Source organism: Carcharodon carcharias, chromosome 10, assembly GCF_017639515.1.
Source record: "Carcharodon carcharias isolate sCarCar2 chromosome 10, sCarCar2.pri, whole genome shotgun sequence".
NCBI lineage: Eukaryota > Metazoa > Chordata > Chondrichthyes > Lamniformes > Lamnidae > Carcharodon > Carcharodon carcharias.
This window is the reverse complement of record NC_054476.1, coordinates 792,690-812,532: the sequence shown is the minus strand read 5'-3', so window position 1 is coordinate 812,532 and position 19,843 is coordinate 792,690. Positions and strand designations below refer to the sequence as shown.

General features: G+C 47.3%; 1 protein-coding gene across 3 annotated transcripts in view; it reads right to left on the bottom strand.

Moving 5' to 3' along the window:
* Positions 1–1,118: 1,118 nt before the first annotated feature.
* Positions 1,119–19,843, bottom strand: part of nat10 (N-acetyltransferase 10) — a 173,654-nt gene continuing 154,929 nt past the window's right edge. For all 3 annotated transcript variants that reach the window (XM_041198131.1, XM_041198130.1, XM_041198132.1), the window contains 2 exons: positions 10,165–10,248; positions 1,119–1,650 (listed from right to left, as the gene is read on the bottom strand). In XM_041198131.1, the coding sequence (XP_041054065.1) occupies positions 1,551–1,650; positions 10,165–10,248 (184 nt within the window). In that variant the 3' untranslated portion in view covers positions 1,119–1,550. The remainder of the gene's footprint in view (positions 1,651–10,164; positions 10,249–19,843) is intronic.

Below are 19,843 nucleotides of genomic sequence, written 5' to 3'. Positions count from 1 at the left end.
ACCTTTGTGTTCTTTTGCCTGTGACATCTTTTGATTATCTGTTCCTATCACTGCTTGCTTGTCCCTACAACCACACCCACCCCCCCACCACTTCTCTCCCACCACCCGCCACCATCTTAAACCAGCTTATATTTCACCCATCTCCTTGGATTCAACCAGTTCTGCTGAAGGGTCACGAGGACGCGAAACATCAACTCTTTTCTTCTCCGCCGATGCTGCCAGACCTGCTGAGTTTTTCCAGGTAATTCTGTTTTTGTTTTGGATTTCCAGCATCCGCAGTTTTTTGTTTTTATTTCTTTTCTATTCTTCCTGCCAAAATGAACAATTTCACATTTGCCCACATTATACTCCCTTTGCCAGATCTTTGCCCACTCACTTAACCTATGTCACTTTGTAGCCTCTTTACATCCTCTTCACAATTTACTTTCCTACCTATCTTAGCAAATTTAGCAATCATTCCTTTGGTTCTTTCATCCAAGCCATTTATATTAATTGTAAAAATTTGAAGCCCCAGCACTGATCTCCGTTTGCACTCCACTCGTCACATCCTGCCATCCAGCAAAAGACCGATTTATGCCAACTCTCTGCTTCCTGTTAGCCAGCCAGTATGTTACTCCCTACACCATGAGCTTTTATTTTCTGCAAGAACCTTTGATGTGGCACCTTATCAAATGCAATAAATAACAGCCTTGGCAGCAATGCCTACATCCCGAGTACGAATGATTAGGTGTTTTATATGATCAGGACACCCAAAAGTACTTTGCAATGAACAAATCACTCAATGTAATTTTTTGTACATTAGCAAGTATGATGGTCAATCTATGGATAGTTGATTCAAACCACTTAAGTACAATAATCGAATTGTAATAACTTAGTTTGCTAAGTAAAAGTGTTAGCATGCTGCACCTGACAGTGCTAATAACTGGTGCACAGTACATTCATAGCTTGTATGAAACATTTAGAAGGCTCCAAGTCTGTTCAAACACACACACATTGTTTTTATTCCACTGGATTTCAATATAGCTAAACTGCTTGTAAAGCATAAAGACTCAAACACTTAAATCTTTACTCAGGAACACACTAAAACTAAGGAAAGCTAAAACAAATTGACTACAAGGGAAAATAAAGCCAATTTTTAATACACTTAGCCACATCTCATTTTTACAATAACATTTTTACATATTATTAAGTCATCCTTTGTATAAATCCACAATGCTTAAAACTCAACAGCATGGATGTCAACTTGGCTGGAGCAACTGCATTAAAAATCCAATAGCAAACCTGGAAATGTCAGAGTGTGTGGGGCAGGAGGAAGATGTGGTCATCTCTTGGAGAATTCCAGAATTTTAAAACGAGATGCAGCAAATACTAAACTTGTCATCTGCAATTCTGCAAAGTCCATGACTTCCCATCATGCTCAGAGGCTCATTTCTTACAGTGGGGGTGACTGAAATTAATCAGAACTCCCTCTTATTGCCACAATTTTCCATCAACCAGGCTGGATATGAATGACTAAATTTCAAATAAATGTGTTAATTTGGTCATGTAAATTATCTTGTCCACTTTGGTTTCTTTTCCTTATTCTTTTTCATTCGTTTCTTCAGTAGCTGGAGACCGCCTCTCTCTCTAGAGTCTTGCTTTCTTTTGGCACTAAACAGTTTAAAAAATAAAGTATGATTAACCATGTGCTTCCCATTACATACTGCGCTTCCTACAAAATAACAAGTTTTGGAAATGATAGGATAGCTCAGTAGGATTAAGAAGCTAAGTCCATCTTCCAGACTTCCTTTCTTTTTGAACTGGGTTTATTGCAAACACCCTTACATCATCAAATCTGGGGACCTATAAAGTGTATGCATACATGTTGGCAATGATTTAGAGTAAAAGGTGGGCCCTGGGATTGGCAGTCAGCAGTATCTAGAGGAGAGTGCAAGAGGAGGACTCTGGGACAGGCAGTCAGCAGCACCTAGAGGAGAGTGTGAGAGGAGGACCCTGGGACAGGCAGTCAGCAGCACCTAGAGGAGAGTGTGAGAGGAGGACCCTGGGACAGTCAGCAGCACCTAGAGGAGAGTGTGAGAGGAGGACCCTGGGACAGTCAGCAGCACCTAGAGGAGAGTGTGAGAGGAGGACCCTGGGACAGACAGTCAGCAGCACCTAGAGGAGAGTGTGAGAGGAGGATCCTGGGACAGTCAGCAGCACCTAGAGGAGAGTGTGAGAGGAGGACCCTGGGACAGGCAGTCAGCAGCATCTAGAGGAGAGTGCAAGAGGAGGACCCTGGGACAGGCAGTCAGCAGCACCTAGAGGAGAGTGTGAGAGGAGGACCCTGGGACAGTCAGCAGCACCTAGAGGAGAGTGTGAGAGGAGGACCCTGGGACAGTCAGCAGCACCTAGAGGAGAGTGTGAGAGGAGGACCCTGGGACAGTCAGCAGCACCTAGAGGAGAGTGTGAGAGGAGGACCCTGGGACAGTCAGCAGCACCTAGAGGAGAGAGTGAGAGGAGGACCCTGGGACAGGCAGTCAGCAGCACCTAGAGAGGAGAGTGAGAAGGGACCACCCTGGGACAGGCAGTCAGCAGCACCTAGAGAGGAGAGTGAGAAGGGACCACCCTGGGACAGGCAGTCAGCAGCACCTAGAGGAGAGTGTGAGAGGAGGACCCTGGGACAGGCAGTCAGCAGCACCTAGAGGAGAGTGTGAGAGGAGGACCCTGGGACAGGCAGTCAGCAGCACCTAGCGGGGAGAGTGAGAAGGGACCACCCTGGGACAGGCAGTCAGCAACACCTAGAGGAGAGAGTGAGAGGAGGACCCTGGGACAGGCAGTCAGCAGCACCTAGAGGAGAGAGTGAGAGGAGGACCCTGGGACAGTCAGCAGCACCTAGAGAGGAGAGTGTGAGAGGAGGACCCTGGGACAGTCAGCAGCACCTAGAGGAGAGTGTGAGAGGAGGACCCTGGGACAGGCAGTCAGCAGCACCTAGAGGAGAGTGTGAGAGGAGGACCCTGGGACAGTCAGCAGCACCTAGAGAGGAGAGTGAGAGGAGGACCCTGGGACAGGCAGTCAGCAGCACCTAGAGGAGAGTGTGAGAGGAGGACCCTGGGACAGTCAGCAGCACCTAGAGAGGAGAGTGAGAGGAGGACCCTGGGACAGGCAGTCAGCAGCACCTAGAGGAGAGTGTGAGAGGAGGACCCTGGGACAGTCAGCAGCACCTAGAGAGGAGAGTGAGAGGAGGACCCTGGGACAGGCAGTCAGCAGCACCTAGAGGAGAGTGTGAGAGGAGGACCCTGAGACAGTCAGCAGCACCTAGAGAGGAGAGTGAGAAGGGACCACCCTGGGACAGGCAGTCAGCAGCACCTAGAGAGGAGAGTGAGAAGGGACCACCCTGGGACAGTCAGCAGCACCTAGAGGAGAGTGTGAGAGGAGGACCTGGGACAGTCAGCAGCACCTAGAGGAGAGAGTGAGAGGAGGACCCTGGGACAGACAGTCAGCAGCACCTAAAGGAGAGTGTGAGAGGAGGACCCTGGGACAGACAGTCAGCAGCACCTAGAGGAGAGTGTGAGAGGAGGACCCTGGGACAGTCAGCAGCACCTAGAGGAGAGAGTGAGAGGAGGACCCTGGGACAGGCAGTCAGCAGCACCTAGAGAGGAGAGTGAGAAGGGACCACCCTGGGACAGGCAGTCAGCAGCACCTAGAGAGGAGAGTGAGAAGGGACCACCCTGGGACAGGCAGTCAGCAGCACCTAGAGGAGAGTGTGAGAGGAGGACCCTGGGACAGGCAGTCAGCAGCACCTAGAGGAGAGTGTGAGAGGAGGACCCTGGGACAGGCAGTCAGCAGCACCTAGCGGGGAGAGTGAGAAGGGACCACCCTGGGACAGGCAGTCAGCAACACCTAGAGGAGAGTGTGAGAGGAGGACCCTGGGACAGGCAGTCAGCAGCACCTAGAGGAGAGAGTGAGAGGAGGACCCTGGGACAGTCAGCAGCACCTAGAGAGGAGAGTGTGAGAGGAGGACCCTGGGACAGTCAGCAGCACCTAGAGGAGAGTGTGAGAGGAGGACCCTGGGACAGGCAGTCAGCAGCACATAGAGGAGAGTGTGAGAGGAGGACCCTGGGACAGTCAGCAGCACCTAGAGAGGAGAGTGAGAGGAGGACCCTGGGACAGGCAGTCAGCAGCACCTAGAGGAGAGTGTGAGAGGAGGACCCTGGGACAGTCAGCAGCACCTAGAGAGGAGAGTGAGAGGAGGACCCTGGGACAGGCAGTCAGCAGCACCTAGAGGAGAGTGTGAGAGGAGGACCCTGGGACAGTCAGCAGCACCTAGAGAGGAGAGTGAGAGGAGGACCCTGGGACAGGCAGTCAGCAGCACCTAGAGGAGAGTGTGAGAGGAGGACCCTGGGACAGTCAGCAGCACCTAGAGAGGAGAGTGAGAAGGGACCACCCTGGGACAGGCAGTCAGCAGCACCTAGAGAGGAGAGTGAGAAGGGACCACCCTGGGACAGTCAGCAGCACCTAGAGGAGAGTGTGAGAGGAGGACCTGGGACAGTCAGCAGCACCTAGAGGAGAGAGTGAGAGGAGGACCCTGGGACAGACAGTCAGCAGCACCTAAAGGAGAGTGTGAGAGGAGGACCCTGGGACAGACAGTCAGCAGCACCTAGAGGAGAGTGTGAGAGGAGGACCCTGGGACAGGCAGTCAGCAGCACCTAGAGGAGAGTGTGAGAGGAGGACCCTGGGACAGGGAGTCAGCAGCACCTAGAGAGGAGAGTGAGAGGAGGACCCTGGGACAGGCAGTCAGCAGCACCTAGAGGAGAGTGTGAGAGGAGGACCCTGGGACAGTCAGCAGCACCTAGAGAGGAGAGTGAGAGGAGGACCCTGGGACAGGCAGTCAGCAGCACCTAGAGGAGAGTGTGAGAGGAGGACCCTGGGACAGTCAGCAGCACCTAGAGAGGAGAGTGAGAAGGGACCACCCTGGGACAGGCAGTCAGCAGCACCTAGAGAGGAGAGTGAGAAGGGACCACCCTGGGACAGTCAGCAGCACCTAGAGGAGAGTGTGAGAGGAGGACCTGGGACAGTCAGCAGCACCTAGAGGAGAGAGTGAGAGGAGGACCCTGGGACAGACAGTCAGCAGCACCTAAAGGAGAGTGTGAGAGGAGGACCCTGGGACAGACAGTCAGCAGCACCTAGAGGAGAGTGTGAGAGGAGGACCCTGGGACAGGCAGTCAGCAGCACCTAGAGGAGAGTGTGAGAGGAGGACCCTGGGACAGGGAGTCAGCAGCACCTAGAGAGGAGAGTGAGAGGAGGACCCTGGGACAGGCAGTCAGCAGCACCTAGAGGAGAGTGTGAGAGGAGGACCCTGGGACAGTCAGTCAGCAGCACCTAGAGGAGAGTGAGAGAGGAGGACCCTGGGACAGGCAGTCAGCAACACCTAGAGGAGAGTGTGAGAGGAGGACCCTGGGACAGGCAGCAGCACCTAGAGGAGAGTGTGAGAGGAGGACCCTGGGACAGTCAGCAGCACCTAGAGGAGAGTGTGAGAGGAGGACCCTGGGACAGGCAGTCAGCAGCACCTAGAGGAGAGTGTGAGAGGAGGACCCTGGGACAGGGAGTCAGCAGCACCTAGAGAGGAGAGTGAGAGGAGGACCCTGGGACAGGCAGTCAGCAGCACCTAGAGGAGAGTGTGAGAGGAGGACCCTGGGACAGTCAGTCAGCAGCACCTAGAGGAGAGTGAGAGAGGAGGACCCTGGGACAGGCAGTCAGCAACACCTAGAGGAGAGTGTGAGAGGAGGACCCTGGGACAGGCAGCAGCACCTAGAGGAGAGTGTGAGAGGAGGACCCTGGGACAGACAGCAGCATCTAGAGGAGAGAGTGAGAGGAGGACCCTGGGACAGTCAGCAGCACCTAGAGAGGAGAGTAAGAGGGGACCACCCTGGGACAGGCAGTCAGCAGCACCCATGAGAGTGTGCGAAAGGAAGACCCTGGGACAGGCAATCAACATTGAGGGGGTTTATTGAGGAGGGAGGAGGTGCTCCTTTCCTCAGAAAGGAGAGCAGTGGCCTTGGTAAGACCTAGTGAATACATTAGAAAAGTGTAATATTTTTAAACAAATAGCCATACTTGGATTTAACTGAGAAGCGCCAGGAATAAGGGAAATTTAGGGCCAATAAAATAAAGTAATATAAATAATCCAAAGTAGAATAAAGTTAACATAAGGGAAGTAGAGTTAAGACACGGCAGAGCAGCTCAGTCAAGTGGAATGCGTGCCCTGTAGTATGTGCGATGCCACGGACACTGCTGGTCCATGGTCAGCTACAGAAAGTTGAGCTCCGGGTTTCAGAGCTCGAGCAGCAGCTGGAGTCTCTGTGGCACATCCGGGAGGCTGAGAGCTACATCGATAGCACGTTCAGAGGGGTGGTCACACCACAGCTCAAGGGCCTGGAGACAGAGAGGGAATGGGTGACCACCAGGTAGTCCAAATGAAGTAGGTAGATGGTGCAGGAGTCCCCTGGGGTCCTGCTCACAAATCGGTTTTCCGTTTTGGAAGCTGGTGAAGGTGCTGGTTCCTTGGAGGAGTGCAGGCAGAGCCATGTTTGTGGCACCACGAGCGGCTTGGCTGTACAGGAGGGGAGAAAGAAGAAAGGAAGAGCTGTAGTGTTAAGGTATTCATTGGTTAGGTGTTCCTGTGGCCGTTGACATAGCTCCAGGATGGTACGTTGCCTCCCTGGTGCCAGGGTCAAAGATGTCACAGAGTGGCTGCAGGACATTCTTTCTGGTAGAAGTGAACAGCCAGAGGTTGTGGTCCATATTGGGACCAATGACTTAGGAAGGAAGGGGGATGTGGTCCTTAAATCAGAATTTAGGGAGCTAGGTAGAAAATTAGCAAGCAGGACCTCAAATGTAGTAATCTATGGATTGCTCCCAGTGCCACATGCCAGTGAGCACAGAAATAGGAGGACAAGACAGATGAATCCGTGGCTGGAAAGATGGTGCAGGAGGGAGGGCTTTAGATTCCTGAGACACTGGGAATGGCTCTGGGGGAGATGACACCTATACAAGCTGGACAGGTTGCACCTGAACAGAGCTGGGACTGAGTTCCTTGCGGAGTGTTTTGTTAGTGCTGTTGGAAGGGCTTTAATCTAACTCGGCAGGGGTGAGGGAACCAGGAGAGAATATTAGAGAGGAATACCAGGGTGCACAAAATACTGGGAGGGACAGTTAGCACTAATACAGAGAACAGTAAATTAATAGGTGAAGTCAGGGTGAGGGAGAAAGTAACATCTAAATCAGGGTTACTTTGCATGTATGTGAATGCACGCAGTATAAGTAAGAAAGATTGGGGAGTTATAGGCACAGATTGCCATATGGAAATATGATGTTGTGGTGATAACAGAGACCTGACACATGGAAGGGCAGAACTGGTTGTTAAATATTCCCGGGTACAAGGTGTCCAGAAAAGATAGGAAAGGAGGGGTAGCAATACAGGTTAAGGAGAGCATTGCAATGCTGGAGAAAGAGGATGTCCCAGAGGGTTCAAGGGCAGAATCAATTTGGCTAGAGCTAAGGAACAAAAAGGGTGCAACTGCATTGCTCGATGTAGTCTACAGACCACCAACTAGTGGGAAGGACATAGAAGAACAAATCTGCAGGGAAATTACCTGAATGCAGACTAGGGCAGTGGTAGTGTAAAGGGCGGAGAGGGGCAGAAGTTCCCAAGTTGTGTTCAGGAGAATTTTCTACAGCAGTATGTGTCCAATCCAACAAGATTGTTGGACCTAGTTCTTGGAAATAAGGTGGGCCAAGTAGATCAAGTGTCAGTGGGAGAACATTTAGGAGACAATGAACATTATATTGTATGTTTCAGGATGATGACAGAAAAGGACGATAGGCATTTCAGGGTAAGAATAATTATCGGGACAAGAGCTGACTTCGAATGGGGCAAGAACGGAGCTGGGCAAGATAGACTGGAATGAAAGATTGGCAGGAAAAGCAAATGCTGGACATTAGGCTAGCTTCAAAAAAAATTGTTCAAGCACAGTCAAGGTATATTCCATCGAAAGGGAAAGGTAGGGCAAACAAATCTATGGTTCCCTGGATGAAAGAGGAGATTGAAATTAAAACAAAGAAGAAAATGTGTGCTTATGACACGATTCAGGTTAAAATACAATTGAGAACCAAGAGGAATACAGAAGGTTCAGAGGGGAGGTGAGAAAGCATATTAGAGAAGCAAAGAGGGATTATGACAAAAGACTGGCAGCCTACATAAATGGGAATCCCAAAGTCTTCTTGGCATAAAAATAGTAAGCGGGTGGTAAAAGGAGGAGTAGGGCCGATTAGGGACCTAAAAGGGAATTTACACATGGACGAAGGGGCTATGGCTGAGATATTAAATGAATACTTTGCATTCCGCCTTTAACAAAGAGGTAGACGCTACCCAGGGCATAATGACAGATGAGGAAACTCCGTCACTAGAACTATTTAAAATAGATAAAGAGGAAGTATTGAATAGACTGTTGGTACTTAAAGTTGACAAGACACCAGGACTGGATGAAATGCATCCAAGGGAATTGAAGGAAGTGAGAGTGGAAATTGCAGGGGCACTGGCCATAATCTTTCAGTCTTCCCGAAACCCAGGGGAGGTGTCAGAGGACTGGAGAATTGCAAACATTACGCCCCTGTTCAAAAAAAGGTTGAAAGGATAAGCCCAGCAATTACAGACCAGTCAGTTTAACTTCAGTGGTGGGCAAGATTCTAGAAACAATTATTCAAAATAGAATTAGTAGTCACATGGAAAAATACAGGTTGATAATGAAGAGCCAGCATGAATTTCTAAAGGGCAAATGGAGGTAACAGAAGGGGTCAATGACGGTAATGCTGTTGATGTGGTGTACATGGGCTTTCAAAAGGCATTTGATACAGTGCCACACAACTGACCAGTGAAAAAAGTTATTGCTCATGGAAGGAAAGGGACAGTAGCATTGTGGATACAAAATTGGCTGAAAAATAGGAAGCAGAATGTCATGGTCAATGGATATTTTTCGAGTTGAAAGAAGGTTTATAGTGGAGTCCCCCAGGGACCCTTGCTTTTCCTGATATATATTAATGATCTAGATCTTGGTGTGCAGGGGACAATTTCAAAGTTTGCGGATGCTATGAAGCTTGGGAGTGTTGTGAACTATGATGACAATGGTGTAGAGCTTCAAAAGGACATAGGCAAGTTGGCAAAGTGGGCAAGTAGGTGGCAGATGAAGTTCAATACGGAGAAATGTGAGGTGAAGCATTTTGATAGGAAGAACATGGACAGGTAATATAAAATAAGGGGTGAAATTTTGAAGGGGGTGCAGGAGCAGAAAGACCTGGGCGTATATGTGCATAGATCATTGAAGGCGGCAGGGCAGATGGAGAGAACAGTTAATAAAGCATATAGTATCCTGGGCTTTACTAACAGGGGCATAGAGTACAAGAGCAAGGAGGTTATGCTGAATTTATACAAGACACTCGTTAGACTTTAGCTGGAGTATTGTGTATAGTTCTGGGCGCCACATTATAAGAAGGATATAAACACATTGGAGAGAGTGCAGGAGAGGTTTACAAGAATGGTTCCAGGGATGAGGATAGATGGGAGAGGTTGGGGCTGTTCTCCTTGAAGAAAAGGGAGCTAAGAGAAGATTTGATAGAGATGTTCAAAATCATGAGGGGGCTGGACACAGTAGATAGGGAGAAGCTGTTCCTGCTCGTAAAAGGATCAAGAACGAGAGGGCACAGATTTAAAGTAATTTGCAAAAGAAGCAAATGTGACGTGAGAAAAAGGTTTTTCACACAATGAATGATTCAGGTCTGCAATGCACTGCCTGGAAGTGTGGTGGAGGCAGGTTCAATCGAGGCATTCAAGAGGGCGTTAGATGATTTTTAAAATGGAAACAATGTGCAGTGGTACAGGGAAAAGGCAGGAGAATGGCACTAGGTCATAATGCTCATTTGGAGAGCCAGTGCAGACACAATGGGCCGAATGGCCTCCTTCTGTGCCATTAAAATTCTGAGATTCTATAGTATTTTCTCAAAGTGTCCATCTGAGGTGCATTGTGGTTATGGTGCCCAAAGCTGCTCAAGTTCATTCAATAAACACAGTAATACTAAGGAACGACACCATTAATCCAAAAATAACATCCTACACATAGGCACATGCCTCACCCCTGAATGCTGATAACTGTGGCATTCTCTCCTGCTGTCTTTAACACTTCATTCCATTCATCGTCATTTCCACGGATCATATACCTGGACAAAAAAAAAAGTTACAAATATCTGCAGTCCTAAATAAGCAATACAGCATACTTCTATGGTGCAAACAAAAGAAAAATTATGGATATAAATACATGATGATCAATCCTTGCATGCAGCTCACTGCAATTCATGATGTATAAGTCATACAACAAAACTAATCTAATGCCCAATTGTTGCCACTAATTATTACTGAACTTAAATAATATTCATGAAAGGATAATGGAGAAACATCTTAATCAAATTCTTTCATAAGTAAAGATCTTTCACATCTGCACATGGTTCACATTTGAGAATAAATCATTTATATTTTGATTCTATATTCTGTAGACTAAAACGACCAATTAATCTGCAGTGCCATAATGAATCAAGCTGCTACACAAAAGCTTAATACTGTAGAAAGTCTACAGGAGTATAGAAAGTACAGCGGTGAAGTAAAAAAAGTAATTAGAAAGCAAAAAGAGGATGCGAAAACATATTGGTGGGAAAGATCAAAGAAAACCCAAAAGTGTTTCACCAGTACATTAAGAGCAAAAGGATAACTAAGGAAAGGGTAAGGCCTATCAGAGATATACATGGTAACTTGTGCTCCGATGCTGAAGATGTGAGCAGGGTTCTCAATGAGTCTCTGTCTTCATTAAGGAGAGGGATGATGCAGACATTCTGGGTAATGAGGAAGTGTGAAATATTTGATACAATAAGCATAGTGAGAGAGGAAGTACTGGAGGGACTGACATCTTTGAAGGTGGAGAAATCACCAGGGCCAGATGCATTTTATCTCAGGCTGTTAAAGGAAGCCAGGGAGGAAATAACGGATGCTCTGAGGATCATTTTCCAATCCTCACTAGGCGAGGTCCCAGAGGATTAGAGGTCTGTGAACATTGTTAAACACATTACATTGCTGAACTGTTTCCATACCTTCCTTCCTCCTCAAACCTAATAAAAAAAGAGAGAGGAAGAGGCAGTGCCTTCAGGAGTGCACCAGACCTGTGAGGGACACTCTTCTGAAAGTGGATTTTAAAGAAAAAGCAGCTGATTGGTGAGTAAATCCTGGGAGCAGACTTGGAGGGAGGAGTACTGGAGCGGTGAGCATAAATCTAGCTTACCTTGGGGATTCGCGGCCTTGTCTCCAGGGAGCAGACTCGGAGGGAGGAGCACCAGAGCAGTGAGTGTAAATCTAGCTTACCTCGGGGATTTGTGGCCCTGTCTCCAGGGAGCAGACTTGGAGGGAGGAGCACCAGAGTGGTGACCGCAGGGCAGAGTAACTGAAGCCAAAACTGAAAAAGTGACGTCACAGGAAAGCTGTGACCTGATTGGTTGGTAGGAAATCTGCACCATATTTGAAAAAAAAACACTGAAAAGCTAATTAATAAATTAATTATCTAAGTCGAGATGGCTGGGCAGGTGATGTGCTGTAGCTGTATGATGTGGGAGCTGGCAGATCCCATTGCAAGCTGCAGTGACCATAGCTGCAGCAAGTGTTGGTGGCTGGAGGAACTCCGGCTCAGAATTGATGAGCTGGAGTCCGAGCTCCGGATGCTGCGGCACATCCGGGAGGGGGAGAGTTACCTGGATGCTTTGTTTCAGGAGGCGGTCACATCCGGTAGTTTAAATACCTCAAGTTCGGTCAGTGGTCAGGGTTAGCAGGGTGTGACTGCAAGTGAGTCAGGTAGAGGGATCCAGTGTTCAGGAACAGAGGAGCCTCAGCTCTTGACCTTGTCCAACAGGTACGAGGTACTTGCTCCCTGTGTGGATGAGGAACAGAGCTGAAGGGAGGATGAGCCAGCTGACCACGGCACTGTGGCACAGGAGGCCATTCAAGAGGGGGGAGCAAAAAGACAAGTGGTAGTTGTAGGGGATTATATAATTAGGGGAATTGATAGCATCCTTTGTAAGCAGGATTGAGAGACCCGCATGGTATGTTGCCAGGGTGAGGGACATCTCTGACCGGCTTGAAAGGATATTGGAGAGGGAGGGGGAGGATCCAGTTGTTGTGTTCCATGTCAGGACAAATAACATAGGTAAGACTAGGAAAGTCTTGTTTGGGGATTATCAAGAACTAGGAATTAAATTAAAGAACAGGTCTTCAAGGGTTATAATCTTTGGATTACTACCCGAACCATGTGCAAATTGGCATAGGGATGCAAGAATAAGGGAAGTAAACACGTGGCTAAAGAAGTGGTGCGGGAAAGAGGGGTTCCATTTCGTGGGGCACCGGCATCAGTATTGGAACAGGGACGGTCTCCACCTGAACCGATCTAGGACCAATGTTCTAGCGAAAGGGGTAAATAGGGTGGTCAACAGGACTTTAAACTAGAAAATGGGTGGGGGGAGGGAAGGGTAAAACTCCAAGTAGTATGACTAATGGGAAACAAAGCAGCAGGTTAGCGTGTGGCCGGTGGGGGGGTGGTGGTGGGGGGGGCGGGGGGCGTGGATTCAACTTCATGGAAAATTATGAAAAAACTGAAAAGAAAGGAGAGCCCAGGAGAAGCTAGTAAAGTCTCCAGAACACAAAATAGGACAGAGTGTTTGGAATGGGCTAGCACATCAGATAAAGGGATGACAGTGAGAAGGGGGACGGGGAGTACAGAACTGAAGGTGTTGTATCTGAATACACGCCGTATACGAAATAAGGTAAATGAGCTTGTGGCACAGATTGAAATTGGCAGGTATGATGTGGTGGGCATCACGGAGACATGGCTGCAAAGGGATCAGGACTGGGAGCTAAATATCCAAGGAGAGACATCCTATCGAAAAGATAAGCAGGTTGGCAGAGGAGGTGGGTTGCTTTGTTAGTAAGAAATTAAATTAAATCAATAGCAAGAAATGATGTAAGGTCAGATGATGTAGAGTCTGTGTGAATAGAGCTGAGGAACCACAAAGGTAAAAAAACCATAACGGGAGTTATGTACAGGCCTCCTAACAGTAGTCAGGATGTGAGGCATAAGATACACCAGGAGATAGAAAAGGCGTGTAAGAAAGGCAAGGTTACAGTGATCATGGGGGATTTCAATATGCAGGGAGATTGGGAAAATCAGGTTGGTAGTGGATCCCAAGTAAAGGAATTTGTGGAATATCTACGAGATGGCTTTTTGGAGCAGCTTGTGGTGGAGCCCACTAGGGAATAGGTAATTCTAGATTTAGTGATGTGTAATGAGGCAGATTTGATAAGGGAGCTTAAGGTGAAGGATCCCTTAGGAGGAAGTGACCATAATATGATAGAATTTACCCTGCAATTTGAGAGGAAAAAGCTGGAATCAGATGTAACGGTACTATAGTTGAATAAAGGCAACAACAGAGGCATGGCGGAGGAACTGAATAGGTACTTTGCGTCAGTCTTCACGGTGGAAGACACAAGTAACATCCCCAAAGTTCAAGAGAGTCGGGGGGCAGAGGTGAGTATGGTGGCCATTACCAAGGAGAAGTTGCTAGGAAAACTGAAAGGTCTGAAGGTGGATAAATCACCTGGACCAGATGGATTACATCCCAGAGTTCTGAAGAAGATAGCTGAAGAGATAGTGGAGGCGTTAGTGGTGATCTTTCAGGAATCACTGGAGTCAGGGAGGGTCCCAGAGGATTGGAAAATTGCGAATGTAACCCCCTTGTTTAAGAAGGGAGTGAGGCAAAAGACGGGAAATTACAGGCTGAGTAGCCTGACCTCGGTCGTTGGTAAGATTTTAAGTCCATTATTAAGGATGAGATTTCAGAATGTGGAGGGACAGGTAGTATTGGAAGTGCATGGTAAAACAGGGCAAAATCAGCATGGTTTCATCAAGGGGAGGTCATGCCTGACAAATCTGTTAGAATGCTTTGAGGAGGTAACGAGCAGGTTAGACAAAGGAGAGTCAATGGATGTTATCTACTTGGACTTCCAGAAGGCCTTTGACAAGGTGCTGCACAGGAGGCTGCTCAGTAAGATAAGAGCCCATGGTGTTAAGAGGCAAGGTACTAGCATGGATAGAAGATTGGCTGTCTGGCAGGAGGCAGAGAGTGGGGATAAGGGGGTCCTTCTCAGGATGGCGGCCGGTGACTAGTGGAGTTCCACAGGGGTCAGTGTTGGGACCACAACTTTTCATTTTATACATTAATGGTCTAGATGAAGGAACTGAGGGCATCCTGGCTAAGTGTGCAGATGATACAAAGATAGGTGGAGGGACAGGTAGTATTGAGGAGGCTGCAGAAGGATTTGGACAGGTTAGGAGAATGGGCAAAGAAGTGGCAGATGGAATACAATGTGGGGAAGTGTGAGGTCTTGCACTTTGGTAGGAAGAACAGAGGCATAGACTATTTTCTAAATGGGGAGAGAATTCAGAAATATGGAGTGCAAAGGGACTTGGGAATCCTAGTCCAGGATTCTCTTAAGGTTAACTTGCAGGTTGAGTCAGTAGTTAGGAAGGCAAACGCAATGTTGGCATTTATTTCGAGAGGACTAGAATATAAAAACAGGGATGTGCTGCTGAGGCTTTAAAAGGCTCTGGTCAGACCACATTTAGAATATTGTGAGCAATTTTGGGCCCCGTATCTCAGGAAGGATGTGCTGGCCCTGGAGAGGGTCCAGAGGAGGTTCACGAGAACAATCCCAGGAATGAAAGGCTTAACATATGAGGAACGTTTGATGACTGGGTCTATACTTGGTGGAGTTTAGAAGGATGGTGGGGGGGTGGGGGTTGGAATATCATCTGATTGAAACTTACAGCATACTGAAAGGCCTGGATAAAGTGGACGCGGGGAAGATGTTTCCATTAGTAGGAGGGACTAGGACCCGAGGGCAAGCCTCAGAGTAAAGGGAAGACCTTTTAGAACAGAGATGAAGAGAAACTTCTTTAGCCAGAGAGTGGTGAGTCTATGGAATTCATTGCCACAGAAGGCTGTGGAGGCCAGGTCATTGAGTGTATTTAAGACCGAGAAAGATAGGTTCTTGATTGGTAAGGGGATCAAAGGTTACAGGGAGAAGGCAGGAGAATGGGGTTGAGAAACTTATCAGCCATGATGGTGGAGCAGAATCGATGGGCCGAAAGGCCTAAATTATGCTCCTGTGTCGTACCAATATTTAAAAAGGGTGCAAGGGATAGGCCGTAAAATTATAGGCCAATCAATCTGACTTTGACAATGGGCAAATTATTGGAAACAATTCGGAGAGGCAGGATAAACTGTCAATTAGAAAGGCACGGAGTGATCAGGGATAGTCAGCATGGTTTTGTTAAGGGAAGATCGTGTCTTACTAACTTAATAGAATTTTTTGAGGAAGTTAAAAGGATGTTTGATGAGAGTAGTGCAGTAGATGTTATCTACATGGATTTCAGTAAGGTATTTGACAAGATCCCACATGACAGACTGGTCAGGAAAGTGAGATCCCATGGGATACGAGGAAAGGTGGTGAGTTGGATCTAAAATTGGCTCAGTGACAGGAAACACTAGATAATGGTCAATGGGTGTTTTTGCGAGTGGAAAGTGATTTCCAGTAGTGTTCCACAGGGCTCAGTGCTTTGGCCCTTGCTGTTTGTTGTATATATTCATGATTTGGACTTAAATGTGGGTGGCATGATTGGGAAAGTTGAAAATGAAACAAACATTGGTCACATAGTTGATAATGAAAATGATAGCTGTTGTCTCCAGAATGATATCAATGGTTTGGTTAAGTGGGTGGAAAAGTGGCAAATGGAATTCAATCCAGAGCAATGCAATTTTCTGCATGTGGTGGGGGGGTGGGGGGCAAAGGAAACAAGGGAATACACTATAAACAGGAGGATGTTGAGAGGGGTAGAGGAAGTGGGAAACCTTGATGTACATGTCCACTGGTCCCTGAAGGTGGCAGGACAGGTGGTAAATAAAGCATATGGAATGCTTCCTTTATTGGACGAGCTATTGAATACAAAAGCAGAGATGTAATGCAATAATTGTATAATACGCTGGTTAGACCACAGCTGGAATTCTGTGTACAGTTCTGGTCACACATTACAGGAAGGATATAATTGCTCTGGCGAGAGTACAGAGGAGATTTACAAGAATGTTGCCGGGGCTTGAAAATTGCAGCTATGAGAAGGGATTGGATTGGCTGGGGTTGTTTTCCTTGGGTCAGAGGAGGCTGAGGGGTGACTTAATTGAGGTGTACAAAACTATGAGGGGCCTGGATAGACAGACAGGAAACACCTATTTCCCTTAGCTGAGGAGTCAATTACCAGGGGGCACAGACTTAAGGTGATTATTAGAAGGATTAGAGGGGACGTGATGAAAAACCTTTTTTACCCAGAGGGTGGTGGGCACCTGGAGTTCACTGCCTAAATTGGTGGTTGAGGCTGAAATGCTCAACTCATTTAAGAGTTTCCTGGATCTGCACCTGAAGTGCTGTAACCTGCAAGGCTATGGACCAGCTACTGGAAAATGGGATTAAAAATGAACAGCTAGCTTCTTTTCTCTCTTTTTTGACCGGCACAGACACGATGGGTTGAATGCCCTCTTTCTGAGCCATAACTTTTTTATGGTTCTATACAGTACCTTCTTGCAACAGGTAATATTAAAAACACACTTGCAGCTAAATCATCCTTTAGAAAATTAAAAGTAATTCCTCTGTACCCCTCAGGTTCAGGAAGTTTAACTGAATCATATAAACTAGGTAAGTCCTAAATTAAATCCTAACCCTAAATCAACTCCACAACACAGTGATAGGGATGCTACAACATCCCGAATATTCCTTGGTTACAGATGGGAAACTGGTTAGGGTTCCCTCTCCTGCCACTCAGTGACCTCTGTTGGTAGAGTGAGGCTTGGTTGTGATGCCTGGCTGCAGCTAAGCGTTATAATCCCAAGATAATGGGTTGGCCATTTTGGACTGAGATGAGGGGAAATTTCCTCACTGGGGTTGTGAATCATTGGAACTACAGAGGGCTGCAGATGCTTAGTTGCTGAGTATATTGGAGGCTGAGAGCAAAAGATTTTTGGGCACTAAAGAAATCGAGAGATATGGGGATATGATGGGAAGGTGGAGTTGAAATAGATCAGCCATGATCTTATTGAGGGGTACAGCAGACTTGAGGAGCCATATATCCTTCTATTTACATTCTCAAAAGTACAAAGCCTGCAGACATTCACTGTTCTGGATCCCACACGAATGATAACTCCTTGGTCAATTTCTTTTAAATGCTGGAATAGATTCTGATTCCATTCCTGTTTCAAGTAGAGCACTCAATGTCCCAAGAATCTTCTGGGTAAAAGCATCTCTTTTACCTTTTCCATGGTTCAGGCAGTGATTCTCTTATATTTCTGTGCTTCAGTTGCCAGACTGTCCATTAAAAGTAATCTTTATTTACCTGATGAAAACCCCATATAATTTTGAATCCTTCTCAAAACTTCTCTTAACATTCATTAAGCTAATGAACAGGTTTTCAGTTGTCCTGGAAACTGGCTGCAACTTTCCGATGTTACTACAGTGATTACAATTCTAGACTATAACACCCACTACTCTGCCCCAACCATCTGCCTTAAGGCTATCACCAGAAGTGCACTCCACTGTGAAGCAGCATTTTCATTTCCACAACAGGCATCTGTAGCTTCCAATTTGCCCTAGAGAGGGCAGCTCTTGCTGTGAACATTGTTGAACGATGAACCGGACTGAGGTGATCCAATTCGCTTTACGTACGAACAAACAAAATAGAAGCAGTAGGTCATTTGGGCCCTCAGGCCTGCTCCGCTATTCAATAAGCTCATTACTGATCTGTTTGTTTTGAATTTCACATAACCATCTATCCCCCCGATAACCTTTGATTCCCTTGCCTAACAAGATTTTCTTTTTCTTTTTATTGATTCACAGGATATGGGCTTCGCTGGCTGGGTCAGCATTTATTGCCCATCCCTAGTTGCCCTTGAGGTGGTGGTGGTGAGCTGCCTTCTTAAACCGCTGCAGTTCATGTGGTGTAGTTACATCCACAGTGCTGTTAGGAAAGGAGTTCCAGGATTTTGACCCAGCGACAGTGAAGGAACGGCGATATATTTCCAAGTCAGGATGGTGAGTGACTTGGAGGGGAACTTCCAGGTGTTGGTGTTCCCATCTATCTGCTGCCATTGTCCTTCGAGATGGTAGTGGGTTTGGAAGGTGATGTCTAAGGAACCTTGGTGAATTCTTGCAGTGCATCTTGCAGATGGTACACAATTGCTGCCACTGTGCATCAGTGGTGGAGGGAGTGAATGTTTGCAGATGCAATGCCAATCAAGCGGGCTGCTTTTTCCTGGACAGTGTCAAGCTTCGAGTGTTGTGGGAGCTGCACTCACCCAGGCAAGTGGGGAGTGTTCCAACACACAGTTGGTGGACAGACTTTGGGGAGTCAGGTGGTGAGTTACTGTTTGCAGGATTGCTAGCATCTGAGATGCTCTTGTAGCCACAGTATTTATATGGCCAGTCCAGTTCAGTTTCTGGTCAATGGTAACCCCCAGGATGTTGAAACTGGGGAATTCAATGACGGTAATGTCATTAAACGTCAAGGGACGATGGTTAGGCTCTCTCTTGTTGGAAATGATCATTGCCTGGCACTTGTGTGGCACGAATGATACTTGTCAGCCCAAGCCTCGATATTGCATTTAGAGATGGGCTGATTCAGTATCTGAGAATGGTGCTGAACATTGTGCAATCAGCAGTGAACATCCCCACTTCTGACCTTATGATGGAAGAAGGCCCTTGATGAAGCAACTGAAGATGGTTGGGCCTAGGACACTACCTTGAGGAACTCCTGCAGTGTTGCCCTGGACCTGAGATGACTGACATCCAACAGCCACAACCATCTTCCTTTGCGCAAGGTATGACTCTAACCATTGTAGAATTATCTCCCTGATTCCCATTGACTCCGATTTTGCTAGGACTCCTTGATGCCACACTCGGTCAAATGCAGCCTTGATGTCAAGGGCCGTCGCACTCACCTCACCTCGGAAGTTCAGCTCTTTTGTCCATGTTTGAACAAAGGCTGTAATGAGGTCAGGAGCTGATTGGCCCTGGCGGAACCCAAACTGGGCACCAGTAAGTATTGCTATGCAAGTGCCGCTTGATAGCACTGTTGACGACTCCTTCCATTACTTTACTGATGATTGATAGTAGACTGATGGAGTGGTAATTGGTCGGGTTGGATTTGTCCTGCTTTTTGTGTACAGCACATACATGGGCAATTTTCCACATAGCTGGGTAGATGCCAGTGTTGTAGCCGTGCTGGAACAGCTTGGCTAGGAGCATGGCAAATTCTGGAGCACAAGTCTTCAGTACTATTGCCGGAATATTGTCAGAGCTCATAGCCTTTGCAGTGTCCAGTGCCTTCAGCCGTATCTTGATATCACATGGAGTGAATCGAATTGGCTGAAGACTGGCATCTGCAATGCCGGAGTCCTCCTGTGGAGGCCAAGATGGATCATTCACTCAGCACTTCTAGCTGAAGACAGTAGCTAATGCTTCAACCTTACCTTTTGCACTGACATGCTGGGCTCCCCCATCATTGAGGATGGGGATATTTGTGGAGCCTCCTCCTCCAATGTGTTGTTTAATTGTCCACCACCATCCACGAATGGATGTAGCAGGACTGTGGAGCTTAGATCTGATCTATTAGCTCTGGAATCA